The 20095-nt window shown below is 39.6% G+C and overlaps 1 protein-coding gene across 1 annotated transcript; it reads right to left on the minus strand.

The window, feature by feature from the left end:
• Positions 1-1301: 1301 nt before the first annotated feature.
• On the minus strand, positions 1302-19055 carry TERB1 (telomere repeat binding bouquet formation protein 1). The gene is made up of 20 exons (XM_036390576.2): positions 18998-19055; positions 17928-18038; positions 17618-17746; positions 17036-17167; positions 16554-16614; positions 16343-16458; positions 16081-16203; positions 15392-15544; positions 14198-14329; positions 12680-12805; positions 11564-11721; positions 10460-10815; positions 8878-8939; positions 7802-7894; positions 6242-6412; positions 5109-5189; positions 4038-4151; positions 3540-3652; positions 2815-3024; positions 1302-2269 (listed from the first exon to the last, which is right to left on the minus strand). The coding sequence occupies exons 1-20, from the start codon at positions 19029-19031 to the stop codon at positions 2240-2242; spliced, it is 2505 nt and encodes an 834-aa protein (XP_036246469.2). The 5' UTR covers positions 19032-19055; the 3' UTR covers positions 1302-2239.
• Positions 19056-20095: the final 1040 nt, after the last annotated feature.

The raw sequence follows: 20095 nt of genomic DNA on the forward strand, positions 1-20095 counted from the left end.
CCGGAAACTCCTACTGCACCCCGGCACCGCTCGGGAACCTCCACCCGCACCCCGGCATCGCTCGGGAACATCCTCCCGCACCCCAGGCACCTGCTTAGGTACCTCCTCCTATATCCCGAGTACCTTCCCTGGGACTTGCTCAGATACCTTCTCCTGATCTTCGGTTCCTGTCCTGACACTTCTGCCCCGGCTCCTCCCTGTCCCCCTGGCACCTGCCCTGGTACCTCTCCACAGCCGCGGTCCCCACCCTGCCGCGCCCCCGCCAGTGCAGCGCGGTGCCGGCAGTGCCGGGGCAGATCTGGGTGAGCGCACCGTGTAAATTGCTGCTGACTGATCAAGCTGTCATTACCACTCCATCCTCACACCCCTAACACGCTCTGTTTGACCAACGGAACCAAGAGAGCACGTCAGGGTTTTTACAAACGGACTTCCCTCGATGGTTTGTCAGTCATTCCAGCTTTTCAAAGTGCTGAAATACTGCCCTGGGTGGCCCAACCAGCCTAAAAGCGACTATTCTCTATATCAACTATTCTCACGCAATTTTGTAGTGCCCGTTACATGTGGATTTCAAAGTGCTTGTGCAGGAAAATTAAACTGATCAATGCATCAAAATCAAGTGATCATGCAGTCAGTCCAAAGGAGAGCAAAAGACTGACTTGCACAAATTCACACCTCGGGTTTCTGCCTGTTCCTGGTCCATGACTTCCCTTTCAGATCCCACCAGAATGTTCCAGCAATGTGGTTCCAGCCCCTGCCTGCCGAGAGGAGGTGAAGCATGAGCAGAGGCTGCCCAAAAAGGCAGCAGGAATTCCTTCCTTGAAAACCCTCAGAAGTTCACAAGGCACTGAACAACTGGAATAACTTTCACCTCAGTCCTGCTCCAAAGAGGAGAGGAGACCAAAGGCCCCACAGGGCCTTTCTAACCTGAACTATACCTAAGGTGAGGTAAATTGTCAGTATTGCAACATTCTCACCTTGTGGCAAGTAAAGATTTACACCTCACATATTTTAGCCACTCGAGACATATTTCAGATCTTGACAATGTGGATACTAACACACATTCAGCCAAAGGATGCAGTAACAGATGGTCTGGACTAGGCTGGTGTCCTGGGGACAACCTGGAGCGTGTGAGGGACCCCAGTGTCCTCCTTGGGGACACCCCACCTCAGGAGCCCTTCTGGCTCCCACTCTGCCAATAGTTCCACTGATACTCAACCCTGCTACTGGCAACAGCTCCACTCACAGACATCTTTTATAGATGTTTCAGTATTTTAATAATAAAACCCTCAAATTACAACAGCTGAAAATATTGGAAGGCATATTTATTGCATCATTGGCATCATCTTTATTGCAAGTCTCTCAGGTTTTGGTTACCTTGCCTGTTTTTCAGCATTTAAGCCACATCATAGTGAAAACCTAGTGCTAATACAACAACTAAACCCTTTCCATAATAAAATAACTATTGATTCATCCTTCCTTTATCAGAACAAGTAAAAAGTACAACTGAAATACTAAGGCTATCACTGAAACAGCGAGTTACCAAGGCTTTCAGTAAAGCTTCCTATAAAAAATGTGTAATTAGCAGAAATTCTGGTACTGCTCACTTATTTGAAAAATACACCAGAAAACTGTCCAATTATAAACAGAAGCCAAATTCTACCAGTACCTGCTCAGTTCAACAGTGAGTACAGAATTTCTGTAGTAGTCAAAGATTTGCCTCCTCTGTGCAGCAGTGTTTAACCACAAATTCAGTGTTTTCTGTCACAGAGACATTTTTCTGCACATGCAGCATATTCAACATGTGACAAAATATTCCACCTGCTTTAAACATTTCACTAATTAAGAGGAAACAGATTCAGACACAACAACATTAACAGCACTTCCAGACATAAAGTATTCATTTTAGCAATATATCCTTTTCTTACAAATAGTATAGAGCAAGCGACAAAAAATTAACTCAAAAATTGCACAGATCAAATGCTCAAGAAGGTTAAATTATGTTCCAAATTAATGTAATTTTTACCAATAAAGATTTTGTTGCCTATGATAGCATTACTTAAATAAACTGTCAAGTTATGGTAAAGTAAAATTACAATGCATAACAATTCTGTCAGTTGTCACTGAAAAACAGGAGTCCAAGCCAACCTAAATTCTCCAAGGGCTTGAGTTGTTCTGGTAATACCTCACTGTTACAAAGGCTGTTCTTGAACATTCTGCAACAAAGCACTCACTGATGATGTTACTGATGTCCTTTGTGGGCTTTTTTCATCTATAAAATGGAGATAAAAGAGAAAATATCAAGAGAAATGTTGCCCCAAACCACTGCACAATTACAGACCAGCTTTCCATAGACAAAGACTTGTCACTTAATTGCTGCCATGGTCTCCAAAGCACAGGAGCAGTGCTCCCTGTGTGAGGGATGCATGGATTTATCACTGGGAAACTGCTGCAGAAGCTCTCCCAGACCAGCATCACCACAGAGCTGAGCAGAGAGGAGACCAATTTCCTGATAAACACAGGGATTAATTTAGAGTCCTTAATGACACTCTCACTCTCTTTGTACCCTGCCAGGTGGCAGTGGTGGGTTCCAAGGCTCTCTGCTCTTTTCCCTACTTGAGTTCTCTCTCTCCAAGCACCAGCCCTGATGGAATTACACCAGAGGCCATTCTCGTGGGCACTGCACTGACACAAGGCACAATCCCACGGCTGCACACTCTCAAAACCTGTCTTTATTTCTGGAAGTCAGCTCAGGGGCTAACGATGAGAACCGGGCTCCCAGCATTTACCATAAGTAGAAACTTCAGTGATGAGTACCTGCACCTGTAACCTGTAGTACTTCTTGGAAAGGTCAACACTTGTCCGTCCCTTCTGGAAAGGGTAAGACCACAAAATCAAATTCCAGTGGTTGCCCATTTTTTGGACGCCCTTCAAAAGGCAGTTGATTTCTTCAGTTGTGAAATCTTTTCGGACTCTTCTCTTGTTCAGAGGTCTCATGCTCATGGCCAGGGAACACATTTCATTGCCCTGCAAATGATTATTTTGGTGTCATGAAGAATTATGTAAATGTACATACTATTTTGCACGTGGAAGTAACATATTACAGTTCAACATTTAATAGTTGTAAAGAAATGGTCCCACTGGCAAGGGAAAAATGCTTCTCCAAGGTTTCTTCACTGTCACTACTTACTAAAATACAGTATTTTTCTGTGATCTTCATTTCTGTTGTGCCTACATAGTTTATTCTTTTAGCAGGTTTATTCCTTTAGGTTTCTGTTACTTCCATACTGTGCAAATCTTCATCAATACAGGAAAAATCAGACCTTCAGATCCACCATTCTGAAAATGTGTCAGCTGAAAAATGCTGAACTCAATTCAGGGCTAAATCAGTGTGACTGGAGTAGAATCAACACAGGAATATTTTTTTAATAAGGTTCATTTTGCTACTAGGCTCCTGTGAAAGGTAACTAAAAAGAAATTACACAATTCCTACTGCTTTTATTTGGCCATTTATAAACATGATTAGGCTTTGCATAACTAACCTCATCTTTGTCAAGTGAATGTATGCAATTTTCTTTTAAATGCTGACATTTCTGGCTGCACATCTCTTTGACTCTCTGTCTCTTCTGGTTAGCATCTTGGGATTTTTGTAAAGCTACAAAATTGTGAACAAGGACCATTTAGTCACTTAAAGCTAACTAAAATCTACTGAAAAACTGGATATAAAACCGTAAAGGAGCATTTATTCTAATTAATCTGAATATGTAAATGTTGCTTTGTTAGTAATATCTCATTCTCCTTAGATCTTTTTCTCATAATCCACATTAAGACATAGGGACTATTGATGAACCAGAAGCAAATAATAAGAGTATTGATGTTCAAGTTGATTTCTGTGAGAGAAAGTGTAACAGTTTATTTAAATGCACAGCCATTTATCTCCAATGGCAAGAGCAGGTGCTTCTCTCAATCCCCTGACCTGAACTCAAATACTGATCTTTCAGTTGTGCATATCAGAGAATTCATTTTCTGATAATACTCACAGTTTTCATAAGCAGGTGTCAAGTTATAGTTGCTAGTCCACCTAGTATTTCTACTATATTCATCTCTTTTTGAAGTATTAGATTTGTCTTTTCTATTTGGAGTCAAAAGAATGCCTTAAAAAATAAACAATAAAACATTACACACCTTTATTAGAAAAAAAGCCCAAATCATAAAACATAGGTTATGTTTTAGCAATAAAAATTTAAGCAAGAGCTATTTTTTGAGCCATACCACTAATCTGGTCTTGGAAGAAAGACTGGAAAATTCAGTTTACTTCAGCTTACAGGAAATGTGTACTTGCTAAAGATAATATATTGTTCTAATGGGCTTTCAAGATGAAATCAGTTGCTTTGGTTGGATTTTTTATGTTTTAAAATACCTTTGTGGCTTTCATAAGACAAATTACTCAATTACTGAATCTGATGGGGAAAAATATAAACAAATTTCAAAATCAACCTACTAGCTTTAATGCTCTACTGAGCATTAATTAATAAATAACCATGTGAACAAGGGTTTTGAAAATAAGAGTACTAAAAATAAATTTTTGGTGGGAATTTCAAAATTCAAATTTCAATTCTCATTTCAAAGAATTCATTCTTAAGGATTCCCCTTGTAGCTGTGTATCACAAGCCCCAAGTCTTTAGCAGAGCTCCCAGCAGGAACAGGAATTAATCTAATGGAATAACATGTTTGGAACTGCATAAGGAGTGGTGCTGAATCCAGGTTCAGGCAGCTAAACTCTGCTCTGAGCCTGACTAAACCTCTCCATTTTAGAAAACAACGCCACAAAAAACTGAGGAATAGCAAATGCCATGGAAGTAACCATGACAGGATTCAAAACAGGATCAATACAGCAAGTGCCAGATAACTTTGCTGGGAAATAATGTGCATTACACAATTTCATGATTACAGAGTATGCATTTTCTGGCCTAATAATATACAGATTGTTCTCAGAATCTAGAGGAAAAAAAGAAAATAATTTTCTATTCACAGTCACCCATGATAAAGTTCTGCAAAAGAATTAATAGACAGCAAGGGCTTTTCACACTATTTCCAAACCAAGCCCTTACTTTGGAAACTGTCCTTCTTGCTCCTAAAAGTTGGTATTTCTTTATGCAGCCTGTCTTTCTTCACTGAGGCCAGCGGCATTTCTGGAAAATATAAGAGGAACACCAGTACAAATGCCAATAAGTAATAACTGTTTAATTTTCAGAATTCATTCTTTAAACCAGAAAAAATAGAGGATGTGCTTCTATTTAATTCATTAAGACCTCTAAGTATCCTAGACCCATAAGTGTATCAGGAATGGTGTGGCCAGCAGGAGCAGGGAGATCATCCTTCCCCTGTACTCAGCACTGGGGAGGCCACACCTCGAGTGCTGTGTCCAGTCTGGCCCCTCAGTTTGGGAAGGACCTTGAGACACTCGAGCGTGTCCAGAGGAGCCAATGAGGCTGGACAGGGGCTGGGAACATAAATCCTGTCAGGAACACCTGAGGGAGCTGGGGGTGTTCAGCCTGGAGAAAAGGAGACTCAGGGGTGCCCCTATCACTCTGCACAGCTCCTGAAAGGATGGCTCTAGTCAGGTGGGGTTGGTCTCTGCTCCCAGGCAACAACTGACAGAACCAGAGGACACGGTCTCAAGCTGCACCAAGGCAAATTTAGGTTGGACATTAAGGAAAGTTTTTCACAGAATGAATGATAAAGTTCTGGAATGGTCTACCTGGAGAGGTGGTGAGTCACCATCCCTGGATGCATTTAAGACAAGACTGGATGTGGCACTCAGTGCCAAGGTTTAGTTGAGGTGTTGGGGCATGGGTTGGACTCGATGACCTTAAAGGTCTCTTCCAACCCAGTCATTCTCTGATTCTGTGAATATTGAATGAATTTACTTTGGTGTGATGTCATACATTTACTCACACATATTTCAACTTAATACATTCCTTTCTCTTAGGACTTGACTATTTCTGGCAAATGTGAGAGTCTTATGAAAGCCTATAATGAGCATCTGTCACCATGGCAAGAAACACACAAAATCCTTCAAAACAGGAGTGGCCAGTTCTGATCTCACTTAGTACAAATCACTGTAAACCAAATTCAAGTGAGTTTAAAACAGCAAGACAATCAGAAGTAAATGAACAAAAGTTCAGAATTTTAAATGCCACTCTAAAGCAATGGTTCCAAGTACTGAACATAAACTCCATACTCTGGTGAGCTGCAGATCTGTTGTTGTTACCAGCAGCCACCCTGCGGAGCTCCCCTCGGTATCTTTCTTCAGCCTCCAGGATAACTCTGTGGTGCTCACACCTGTGCAGGCATCTCTGCAACATCTTGGTGAAGGTTTTGCTGTTCAAGGACAGTCCCCCTGCTGTACAACCTGGGAAAAACAGGATCGTGCAGAAATAGCAATCACGGCTTCTAAAGGAGCCACCACAAAGTTCAGGGTTTTATTTTGCTCACTAGGATCAATTTGACTTCAGGTTTTCCATACTCATGGCACTTTTATGTGCTTTCTTGAAATACTTTGTATTTGTTCTCTTAAAAAAAAATTGTTTTCAACATTTTATGAGACTAAGTTATACTGCACTTCCACTCCAGAAGTACTGAGTGAGGCACGGATCCTCTACAGAACTACAAATATTGGTGGGATGGGAAGACATAGGCCTCAGTTCCATTTGCACATTTATCCAGGAGCCAAAATATATATATATATATATATATATATATATATATATATATATATAATGTGCTATATTTTTTTTTAAACTTTGTGTTGTAACAGTTACCTGTATTAATCTGAATCAATGGTAAATCTAGTTTAGGCATGAATGGTCTCACAGGAAGCCTTGCTGTTCATTTTGAGGACATTCCCTAGGGTAATTTATGGTTTAAGATATCCTTGGATGCTCTCATGGATGCTCTCATACACCAGCTGAAGGAGAACTTGTGTGAGGAATCACAGGGAGGGCACAAATCCATATCTGTAACATTCTACCTTAAGATAAAGCAGTGCTAAAGCTCAGCTTGAATTTAGTTTGACAACTCTGATAAAAACAATGTTCAAACGTGGGTTATGGGCTGCTTTAGGGGTTCTTTTGTTTTCTGTGGGTTTTTGTTCTGTTGGGGGTTTTTAAATAAAGAAACATTGGCTTGATTACAAAATCCACTCACAAATCCAGAGTACCACCAGCATTCTCATGACCTACTGATGAGCAGGCTGAGGAATTAGAGCCTGGGGTAACAGAGGGCTGTAGTCATGGATTACCATGAAACTGCCTGCCTGTACTTCACAGCAGTGAGGGAGAGAGGGGCTGCAGAACACTGAGGAGGTTTAGCAGGCAAAGAAATGAGGGAAATGAGCAGGGCTACGTGTTCTTCCTCCCTCTGAAGGCAGAGAAAGGAGGAAAACACCTGCTCAAGTATTCTTCTAATTATTCTTCTAAATAATTCAAGTTACTATATGTTCTGTTTGTCAGCAAACCCACATTATTTCATGGACCAAAACTGCAATTTCTCAGTTTTATTTCAATATTTATCTTTTATATTGGAGGTAAAAAAAAGGAAGGAAAGGGAAAGGGAAAGGGAAAGGGAAAGGGAAGGAAGGGAAAGGGAAAGGGAAAGGGAAGAAGGCTCAGGTTTTGTTATTACTGTAAGAGGTAACAAGAGATGTGTTACAATTTCTGTCAAGTCAATCCACTTACTGCACTGCTGACTCTTTAAGGCTTCTTTAGGTACACTGGAAAGAAAGATCTAAGATAATACTCACCTAAACACCTTAAATCTGCCATTTTATGGGATGAAGATATAGCTGAAGTACTTTTGATTCTCTCAGTTTTCTCTGAGCAGAATGAATGTTGACCTAAATGAGGGAGGAAAAAAGTCACTAAGAAATATAACCCATCTTTTGCCATGGCAATCATGCATCAGCATAACTACATCCAACTGCATTTTCTATTTGTAGATTATTAAAGTATAATTAATAGAACAGCAGAATCCAAATGAAATTTCTCAAGTTCAATGCCTCACATTCACATTTCTGTAATTCCAGAATAACCGTGTTCAATTACATGTTTATCATCACTCTCCCAAAGGATATTATTTCAACTTGTACATAGCAAATGAGCCCAGTAAACCCATATTGCTTAACAAAGTGCTATAAACTTTATTTTTGTTTGGAATCAAGTGCTGAAAAATGCAATGTATTGGAATAATACATATTCTCAGTTTAAACAGGTGTAACCTGGAGATCAGCTGGACACCTGTAAAGCTCCCATTCTGGCAAATTCTAATCTAATGAACAATTTTATAAATTAACAGGAAAGTAAACAGTGAATAAAGATTTGATTGAACTGATCCCAGTTCTGAAATAAATGTATCAGACCAGGATTCATGCAAATCTGGAAAACTTTTCTCTTAAACACATGTTCATCATGTAGGAACAGCATCAGGCAAAAGTCACTCTCACAGGCAGGTTCTATCCCAGCCTCACAGGCACAGGACCAAACCTCCATGTTCTATTAGTGCCTTTCACTGGTCAGTACAGATTAAACACTAAACTTAATCTCTGATACATTCATTTGTACAATTAGAGTCAGTTAAAAAAAACAAAGCTAAAATATGTATTAGAAGAAAAGTAGGATAAATGTTCTCCTGGTAAAACTGTGTACAATATAAAATACCAACACTGTGCAAACCTGTTGAAGGATATTACACATAAGGCACCTCTGTCATCTAATGATACATAATAAGTGATAAAAAGTAGTGATAAATGTACACAAAACTAATTAAAATCTCGTTAAGAACAAAATCAGCTCAGAAAGGAATATGTGTAGCTATTTGTACCTGATGTACATGTCTGTTTCATATTTCTAACAGTCTCTGCTGGTTGTTTAAATAACTGTTCACTGGGAAGATCAAAATGTAAACAAATTAAAACCAATAAACCAATAAAAACAATGTACATTTACCTGCAAATGAATACACACATTCCAAGGGCACAACAAAAACCCATATTAAATATATAAAGAGAAAACTCTAAAAAAATTATTCTAATTATCCCAAGCTACTGGACTTATGGCCCCCAGCATGTAATCAGTGCATGTTAAAACCTGTTTCCCAGAGATCTGTGATTGGCATTCTGTGCAGTCTGTTCAGCAGGGAGTGCAGAGCTGCCGCTGGTTTCCAGAGTAATTTGCAATTCAGATTCACATAAAGATTACCAAGTGTACATAAAGCTCTCACAAAGTCTTCAGAATACTGTACCCTTCACCATTTGCAGCAAATACTCTAAAAGGCAACTGGTTTTCTTCTTTTCTTAGATTAATTAACTTCTGTGCAACCAACACACTGCTATGATACCCTGAAGGAGCATTTTTGTGTCCCTGACTCCCTCTGAAAGCCACAGGAGCAAGAAGCCTGATCCATGGTTACCTTCCAGTAACTCCTGTGCTCACACAAACACGTATTTCAAAACCAGATTTTTTTAAAATTCATATTTTAAGAATTTTGTGCATCAGAGCCCAGAACAACAACTAAAGAAGCTGTGAAATTATGCTAACCAGTAGCAAAGCAAAATTTACCTGAATGTACCATGGAAAATATCCAGGCTCTTGGTGATTTCTGTGGTAGTTGCAAAGTAACAATATAATATCAGGAAACTGCACAGAGCAAGGTGCAGTTAAAAAACACAAGAAAAATGTGGAACCCAAAAAGTCCAAAACAAAACATAACCCTCCCCACCCCAAAAAATGTAGTTGTGCTTATACTTTTCCATTGACTGTCTTGAGGGATATTCCAGATATAAACTCAAGAGAATGGAATCTGTATTTATCATTGCAAGTTAGCTATAAATAATTTTGGGTTTATCAATAGGAAAGATAAACACAAGCAGCAAAAGAGAAAGAAAATTAGATCTGCGTGAGAGCAATGAGGAAGAGAATGGTTCCAAATAGGGCTGTTCCTTCCCCTTCCCATGCAGGGCAGCACTGGAACATGAGGGGAGAACAGCAGAGGTGCAGAAACTTTTCCCCCTGCTTTGCAGACACTCCAGTTTAGTATTTTTCCAAGCAGTTCTCTACCTGTTGTTTCCCTAGTAAGTGCACATTACAGAAACCATTGTAGTTTTGTCCAAACCAACAGCTTAAATCTTGATCTGTTACACCAGTGAGAACTTTAGGGCAAAAGCCATGGGTGATTTTCAGCACTATGCTGAAGGCATTCAAATGTGCCCTAGAAGAGGCACTCTGTACACCACCAGCACTCAGAGAGCAGCAGCTTTGCAATGACAGTAATCTTTGATCTGTGACCTCAAAAACTCTCTGATGAAAAACACCCATGGTTAGTTACAGATAATTTAAAAGCCTGTCAATCTGCAATGACTAAAGAAAAGCAACTTAGTATTTCTGCTTAGGTGTAAAATTCTCACCCTGCCTGAAGACCAGAGCGACTTTTTCCACAAGCAGTTTTCCCATTTACATTGTGAGTTTGAGGTACACTGTCTGTTTGCAGCTCAGTGACTGAACATGGAATGCTCCTCTGTTCAGTTTGTCTGGTAGAAGCTGCATCCATAGCGTTCACTGTTTCATTTTTTTGTGGAGCAGAAGTTACAGATGGAGCAAGAACCTGATTATTCAACTTTGAGGTCAACTGTGGACAAAAGACGACTTTCTGTGTTCCTTCTGTGTATTTCTTTGGATCAACAGGTTTCACTTCATGAGATTTTAGTGCTTCAGAATTGGCTACTGAAGATTCATCTACAAATATTTCTCCTTGCACTCTTTCCTGTATTGAAAAGTACTGGTTAGTGACTATGTGAGCTCTATAAAAATGTTAAATAAATCCAGTGCCAGGATTAACTAGATAGTCTAACTCTGACAGTTAAGCAAATTCCAGAGAAGCTTCAGAAAACCCCCTGACCAAGCTGAGGGCCAGCAAGACAGCAATGCCACTGAATGTGTTGAGGGGATACTTCCTAAATGCTAATTTCAGGCTGAAGTAAGGAATTTGCTACTAAGGCACTGCTAGAAAGTAAGAGCCATCTAAATAACTCATAAACTTGCTGTTCCAAAGCCACAGATACACAGCAGCTTTAAAGCACAAGGAGAAAATGAAAATATCTCAGCCTATGTTTGCATTCTCCTTTATCATCTATCCCACCACAGCCATACAACCCTGGGCATTTCATGCATGCAAATATTAAAATTATAGATTTGAATGCCCAGCAATTTAATTAAATTAACTGAATTAATTAAAAATTAATTCAACTTCTTTTTCTATCTCATAGAAAACCTGGGGTTACAATCAACAAGAATACTTCATACAATACAGATGCCTCCATTCTCTGCACACCTGTAACTCAGTCTGATCTACAATACTGATCAAAGCTGCAGGTTGTACTTTCACACAAATCCAACGTTTGTTCCTGGGTTTTTTGCTCACATGGAAATTATCTTAAGGATTTACTTTCTCTTTCTCCTTAAACTCTGGAAAGATGTGATTAGTTTTATACTATTTTGGTAAGTAGGCCAACCTCATCGTGCTGTTTTTCAATTGAGTTGATTCTGTGTAAAATTTCTTTCGCTTTCTTCCAGTAGTCTTGCAGACATCTTTTTCTGACTTGCACATCCAAATCTTCTGCATTGTTCACATTTAATGACTTATCACATAATTTCAGAGACAACTGTTCAGCTTTATAAAATATAAAAAAAGATTAATATTTAAAATTTTATCAGTACATTAAAGTATTTATTATATGTTAGTATGCTGAGGGACAGCCCCAATAATTTAATGCAAAATAACAATTTTTATAAACCTTAAATTTATACATAGATGTTAACACACTTGAAATATATGCTGCAGTAACAAGAGGTGAACTTGCAATTTTAGTTCCTATAAACTGTTTTCACAATGATGCTGTGAAAAAAAAAAGCTTTTTCATTGAATTAGCTCTGGGTTCTTCACCAGTATGAGTCTCTGCTTTTTTAAAAAACAATTCCATATTAATGGACACTACAAATCACACCTCCCCAATCTTACACAAACCTCTCAGTTGTGCTTGCAGCACAGAAATGTAGATACAGGTTTATTTTTTCCTAATTAGCAACTGCACACCCTCCACGCTCTAGAGATTAGAGGACAAGGTCTCTGTTTCATGGGAGGGACTGTACAGATAAGTAATAAAAAAACTGAGATGGGGGACCTAAAAATACATCCTATTTTAGAAAAAAAAGATCAAGATTTCTTAGTAATAGAAATTAATGTACACACAGTGATTTTGGGCTTGATTATCTCCTGGTTTATTCTCTCCCTCTAGTGGTACATCCCCAGGAAGAGAGCACCCACTGGGTGTTAAATGACAATGTTTGTATTCTCCACACAATTTATGGATGGGAAAGCTTTAAGAGCTGGCCCTCCATGGAGAGGTTTCACAAATGCATTTTTGCAACACTGTTGGAATTTTTACTTCTCTTTTTTCTGCCTAAGTCAGTTCTTGATGACAAGTAAGCAACTTTCTGTGCAGAAAACAAACATCTTTTGGAGTACACAGAATTACAAAGCTGCCACAGTTAAAATCACTTGGGGCATCAGCAGAACCCAACGATGGAAACAATCACTCTCATTTTTAAAGCAGGAACAGCAAGCTTACTCATTTGTTTGCAGTTCTGCAGCACAAAAGTAGCAGCTTTGATGAGTTCCTCGTCCTGAGATTCTGTCAATACCTGAATCATAAGTGGCAGACCATTGTTCTGAAGCAGCTCACACTGGTTCTCTTCTAGAACAGGACATGGTAAAGGACAGCTTTGCTTTCAGCCCCACACACCTTAACCTTACAGTAATTTTAGGGGCCAATACTGGCAACTCTCTGCAAGTTTCTGTAGAAAGAGAGATTTTCATTCCAGACCCGAGCCTGCTGCAGTGACAGCAGGAGAGCTTTACATCCCACAGGATGATTTGACCAGAACTCAGATTGCTGTAAGGAAACTGAAGGATCACTGAGACAAATTATACAATGGAGTTCCAAGCTCATTAATTGTGGCCTGAAACATTTGAATAATGACTCCTGTATTTCCTCTCTTCCATTACCTGCTCTTGGAGTAGATATGTGACATTTCTGTGAGGCCTGAGATGCAGAAATATCAAAATCTCAAGGTTTATAATTAGCAAAATAAAATGAGTAGTTTAATCCTGGTCTAGCCAATCTGTTCCAACTCATTTATTATGTAATTAGCTGTATTTTTATTGTGATCTCATTCACATATGTATTCATATAACTGATAACTTGCTAAACATAGTTCTTTCCTCTTTACACTTAATAAAAAAGAATAAAAAATTTTAACACTTTTATTTTGACAGTGTTGATATTTTAAGAGAAACCTTTTTCTGTTGAAACAACTGTTCAATAATTTTTTAATAATTTTTCAATTCAAAAGACATTTTCCATTAAGTCTTGTTTCACTAATTCTTCATGAGAAAATGTCTGCTAAAATAAATTTATGACTGATTGAGCTAATTCCTGAACACATCATTGGCACTCAGAGGATGAAAATCAACCGGGATTTTTGAACATAAGGCCTTTTTCTTGTTTATCTAAACATACATGAGAAAAACCAGAAGTACAAATGAATTTCCCTTTCTATTTGCTTGCACTACCACAAAACACCAACTGAAGTGCTGTATTTGTACCAGATGTGCTTGGACAAGCCCTGAGGAACATGACAAAAACATTTCAGGGCTACCAGCTGCTTCTGTGTCTTGAAACCAATGCTCTTAGATGGCTTTTACAAATAGTACTGGCCTTGTAAGCAGTGGGTAGGAGCTGTATGTGCCAAGGACCATGAAAAGGGTCTCAAGACAACCCATTTGCTATGTCTGGACTGTAGTAGCTTTCAGGTCTGGATTAATTATTCCCTGGGATACCTAAGCCCAGCTTTGAATTCTTGCATATTTAGTCTACTTTTCAAAGCTACTAAAGACACTTCCTGCTGACAAGCTTTAAAATTTAAAGATGGAACATTATAGAAAACTTTTTCTTCAAATACTGACATTGTATTATTTAATAGAACTCTCTCTCGTGTCCAGCCTTGATGAAGTGACACCACTGGAGGAGTCACTCGATGAGAATTTAGGAGAAGCTGACAGACAGGAAAAAAAAAGCAAATCTTACCACAAACTTCAGTAAGGTGTCCAATTGTTAGAATAATACTGATTTTTTCTCCTGTGCTCAGTGTCTCATTGGACAGCAGCTTCAGCAGCTCTGACACAGTGTGATACTTTGCCAAGACAACACCCATGGCAGCTGTTTGTTAAAATAATTGGAAGGAAAATAAACTAGATCATGAGTGTAGAGGAATTATCCAAGGATCAAATGCTGGTTTTGAGGGAACTGTACAGAGCCCTCAAAGCCTTGGGCCTGCTCCACCTTGAACAGTTCAGATTAGCCCACCCCTCCTGTGCTGCTCCCAAATCCAGCCCTGCCCGTCCTCCCAGCCTGTGCTCCATGGAGATGAGGCAGAAGATCTGATGAATGAGGAGGGCTTTGCACTGTGCAACTTTTGGAGATCCCTGCTGAGTTCCTCCATGTCCTTGATCAGCTCCAGCATGGAGCCAGAGAGAGTTGAATACAACAACAGAGTATCTGCCATAAAGGGAGCAGGGGGCAAACCCTTCCTGGCACTGGAACACCCCTGCTAGACCATCCACGCTGAGGCCCAGTCCTGTCACACCCAACTGATCTGAAACCACCCTCACAACCAGTGCAGGCTGATGCTTTTAAACTTTTGGGAACTTCCATTTGAAGCTCTTATGGCAGAAGTGGGAGATACACCAACCATGGCCACAGCACAGGTTCATCAGCATCACAGGTTTCTGCAAACCTTCTGTGAAAAACACAAAACCTCATCAGGAGAGCAGTACCCAGCCAGCAGACCAGAGCAGAGTGTGCTGTGCAGAAACACCACATTCCTTCAGCTCCCCCTCTGAATTACTAAAGCTTCCTTAAGCTACACAACTTATTGTTCAGGCATAGGCCTAACTCCAGGATCCAAACTGACTGGTCAAATCCAGGCCCAGAGCTCAGCTTTACTTACCCAGCACAGGCTGTAGCATCTTATTTTTAATTTTCAGTTGGGTTTAAATGTCACTGTATTTATTTTAGCAACAATGGGACATTAATCTACCTCAGATGAACTGAATCACTCCCCACTTACACCTCTGACTTTTAAAAAGCACTGCAACATCCACTGGGATGTGTATAACTTAACTGCCTTTCAGCATTCATTTCTGCAACTTTTTCACCAGCACAAGACTTTAAAAATTGCATTTTAAAATTACCATAGATCAAAAATGTCTTTTGACTCACAGTTATTAGCAATACAGGCATCCAGAGTCTTTGTTACTACCACGGCAAGTTTCATGCTGGAGTGACTCAAACAAGAATCATGCATAAGCTCAAGGAGAACTTTGGCTAATGTATCCAATCCTCCAATAGAAGCAAAATATTTCTGCACATATGCTTAGTGGAAAAAAGAAAAAAATGTGATTTAAGTGACAGAGTTTACAAATTATTTTAGCATTTCACCAAATAAGTCCATCAGAGTTTTTCTGTGCATGTGTTAGTCATTAGATTTCTTATACAACAGAAGCTGGATATACATTAATCTCAAGAAATGCAGTAACTGCATATAAAATAGCAACAGGAAAACATGACCCTAATTTGTGCACACAAATGGCAGACATCATGCCCGAGTTCAACCTAAGTCATTGTTTTCAGTCATGTCATAAGGACTTGAATTTAGACACACTTTTAATCAGAACAGCTCCCAACAGTTTTACTGACCCTATGCAATGTCACCAGACTGTGGCTGTGGACTTGAGCACAGCGCAGTGTAAGCAAAGATGGTGGAACACAGTGGTCAGAGTCAAAGTCAGAAGAACAGCAAATGACTTTGAGATAGAGAGAAATTGACAAGAAAGAAAAAACCACTTAGCTCTCTAATCAAACTTCCTTTTATCAAATGCAAAATTGCGTAAAGCTTGAGCTGCACTTACAGTTATTTGCAACTGTGAGACCAAGAAATGAACAGATGGGACGAACTATCTCAGGCTCTGTGCAACTCTCCAGCCACTCTTTGGCATAGGGAAAAACCGAACAGCAAATGTTTTGATTATCTTCTGCAAAAGCAAAAACAAATTCCCCCAAATCAAAACGCAATGAAATCAACTTCAGCTGAACAGTAAAAATGAAACCAAAGCGTTACCGATTTGGAGAATATCTCTGAAGTTCTTCCACAATTTTCAGAGCAACACATACCATTCTGGGGGTTGTTGACACAGGCACAGAGAGTGCTGCACACTGAGCACCAGAGCTGATAGCAGGGATCAGAGGTTTCATCTGACAGATTCTTCTCAGACGTGGAGAGAGTTGTTCTGTTAAAGACAATGCAAACAAGTCCCAAACAGTCAAGGAAACATGGCTGCTAATCAGTCCATTATTTGTCTGTTTGAATTGCAAGCCTGTTTACCTGAACAACTGCAGCAGCAGGCTGATGCAGCCTGTGTCTCTGACACAGGTTTGCCCATTTTCTAAAAGAGAACACACACAAGACTCCAGAGACAAATGCAAGTGCAGACAAAATCTTAACAGCAAGTTTAAGTGACATACATACATTCCCTTTCTTAAGCACATATCCTTCCCAGAAGGAAACAAAATCATATCAACATATTGGTCAATAACCTTTCTATGTCTCTCTCTTTCTAGACACTCTCAGAAACTATGTGTTTGCATTTGCAAATTATATTTTTAGAACTAAACCAAGTTCTGTTGTTTAAGGAAATCCCAGTGAACAATGACCTACTTCAACAATTCAGGTTCAGTTACATGCAAACATCCATCTTTATAAATTAACTTCACCAAAACATTGCTTATTGACTCTTCTAGATTTTGGACTGCAGACTGGCAAATAGAAAAGGAGTGTTGTAACACAGAGTAAAAAACCCAACTTACTATTATTTGACACCAGTACTAAGATGACATAAACAGACATTCTTTTCAAGTTCACACCAGAATCCTTTTTAATTAAAAATAAAATGAGGTCTTCAAACAAGGCAGAAGTACACAAAGTCTGTTGACAATACACTGAAAACAGAAAGTGAAAACCATTAAGTCCTAAAGTAAGCCACTCATCATCCTAAATGATTAAGTCTCAGTTGTGGCCAGTATGTGGGGAGCAGAGACAGGGCAGGACTATGAAGTGCCTGAGGGCTTCCCCCTGCAGTGAGTTCTACACCAAGCAGGACCCTGGCAAGCTTTGGAACAATCCAGGAGTCATTGAACACTTGCTGCTGAGGGAGAGGGGAGTGCAGGTGTCTGGAAACTCAAAGACACCCTGTGTGCACAAGTCAGCAAGGCACTGATCAAATCCAGGCATGGACAGGGCAACTGGGGCACCCTCTCTGCCCCTGCTCCACTGGCAAGCTTGTAGTCTCATTTTGTGAGACCAAAAGGAAATGGAGACAAAGCAGGAGCACAAGTAATGGCAGGGGGCCATAGTGCACTCAGCAAGACAAACAATATTATTTTGATTACCATTACTCTCTATAATAATCCCCAATGTAAATAAAGCTGCTTCCTTTACGATGCAATGAGCACTCGACTTGGCAAGGTCACTTATAAACATCAAACCTCCAATTTCTCGAAAGTACTCGCTCGCTTCACCTACAAGAGGAAAAAAGAACAGACACTTTTGCTTTTGTTTCTCTGCAAATTGAAAGGCTTCTAAGATTTTCCAGCATCTCAAGCCTTATGTCCTTTAGACATTTTTACAGTGCCCACCAGTTCTTGGCATATATGGTGAACAGAAATGACTGCATTGCTTCTAAGGAAAAGCCTTTCTTACTGTTTTGTTGGCAAATGGAATAGATAGTGATCAAAGCCTCCTTCTGAGACAGAGGGCAGTCCATCTGATATTTAAGGCATTCAAGCAGTAAGTTCAGATCTGTTTTCATATCTAGGAGCAAACACAAAAAACTTCATTAAAATTGTTATATTTTCTAGATATTAATCTAGTCAGTATTAGAATAAACCTGTCCAAAATGTAGTATGTACATGCATTTTAAAGAAGGGGGAAAAGTGACCCAAAATGGAGCCACATCACTTCTATTCAGTCACAAACAACAAACCTAGAAATATTTCTGTCCATAGTTTGTTATTTGAGCATGATTTCCTTTGCAGAGTAACAGCCTCCTTGTAATATTTCTGGCCTTTAATTACTAGTAATTCTTAGTAAGTCTGATGTAAATTACTAACTATTAAATTCACAACTGCAAGGTGCATTAAGTGTAAATAATACACAGCCATTAAAGTATTCAGAGTGCAAATAAAGTTCAGAGTGCAGTTGAAAATCTATGGAGCAGTAAGGAAGGAGTCCAAGAGCACAAGGCTGCTCCGTGTACTGAGTTACAGGAGACATAAACCATGCAGCACAGCAGCAGAGCCCTCAATCAGGTGCTTGGAGACATAACACAAAATATTCTCTGGGCTCCTACATACAACCCAAAGTGGGTAAGCAGACTTGGAAAATCTGCTTCTCAGTCTTTGGGCTATCATTAGAAGACTTACTTGATAATTATCTCTAACAGTGACAAAAGGTATTGCTTACTGTAAACCCTTACAAGGTTTGAGGGTTCTTAAACAAGTTAAAATACAATAAAAATGTGGATAAATATTAGCAAATTGAAAAAAAAAAAGAGTGACTTTGTGGTGGTGTGTTTTACTCTGTCTGTAGGTTTGGCATTGGATTTACCCTTTGCATATCCAATACAGTATCCAAAATTTGGCAACTAGGAAAAAGCACCAAGCAAGTTTTCCCAACTGCTCACCACCCCACAACAGGCCTATCAATAAAGTCTGCTAAAACTTTGTAAAATTGATGCAGATTATAATGACAAATTATATTAGATATCTTACCACACTGATTTATCTGCACCTTTTGAGAGTTCATTTTTGTTTTATCTCTGTTCTTGTTCTACAACAGCAAGGAAAAAGTGTTTTCAGTTCTGTTCAGATTAGCAGTGTTTATAAGATATGCAGTAGAAATGACATCATTTTTCTAAAATGCACTTTTCCCAGTTTTCTGCTTTTACTCTGTCATCTCTCACACACACAGCTTAATGTATTCTTGTATGGCAAAGTTTTCCTTTGGAAATACAGTATTTTATAACAGCCCTGCATTTGTAACTAGCAGGTTATCATCTTTTGAGAGTGGCCATTCTGCAGAAATCAGGTCATTCCATGTTACCACTGAGAGGCTTTACTGTCAGTAAAGAATATCTGACAGTAAAAGAATATCTGCTCTGTGTCACTGATCACAACAAAGCTGATCCAACTTTCCTTACAAGAGTGGCCAACTTTGCCATCAGCCAAGAACTGGCACTAAGACCAAGTCCTGTTTCTTAGGGGGTGAACACTATCAAACATTTGGCCTCTTGCTGCTCAAGGAGCCACTAAACCATCAGCATTGTTCTGGCAGTACTGATCAAACCAAGGGCAGCGAGCACAGAGACATATTCCTTACAGTGAGAACTCACTGAAATTCACCAAAGACATTGTCACATGAACCATTCCATGAACCATGTAACCCACAAAACCCCACAGCATTGCTTCTTCACAAACCCAACAGGGCAGCCTCTGAGAGCAGAGCAGGAGTGACATTCAGCTTTGGAGGCAGGAGGATGCTCCCTCAAACATGCCCCAAGTCCCAAACACAGAAGGTTGATGCAAGCATCAGAGTAACCTCCTACAATTTCTCAAAAAATTACTTCACTCCAGGTAGAAACTTTAAATTAGTGGCGAATGCAGCTTAAGAATGGATTCATTTTCCTTCTCAAAGTGGAGCAAAGGCTCAAAGCAGAATCATTGTCATCTTAATGAAGACAGCCAGCCCTGCTTTCTCTTGGGAGTTACCGATGGCCCCCATTCCTTTGCTGCTTCCCTTAGAGAGCCAGAATTGAGAGAGTTCATCTCCCTGCAGCCTTTCAGAAGTGAAAACAGACACGCATTTCATTT

Source organism: Molothrus ater, chromosome 12, assembly GCF_012460135.2.
Source record: "Molothrus ater isolate BHLD 08-10-18 breed brown headed cowbird chromosome 12, BPBGC_Mater_1.1, whole genome shotgun sequence".
Classification (NCBI taxonomy): Eukaryota; Metazoa; Chordata; class Aves; order Passeriformes; family Icteridae; genus Molothrus; species Molothrus ater.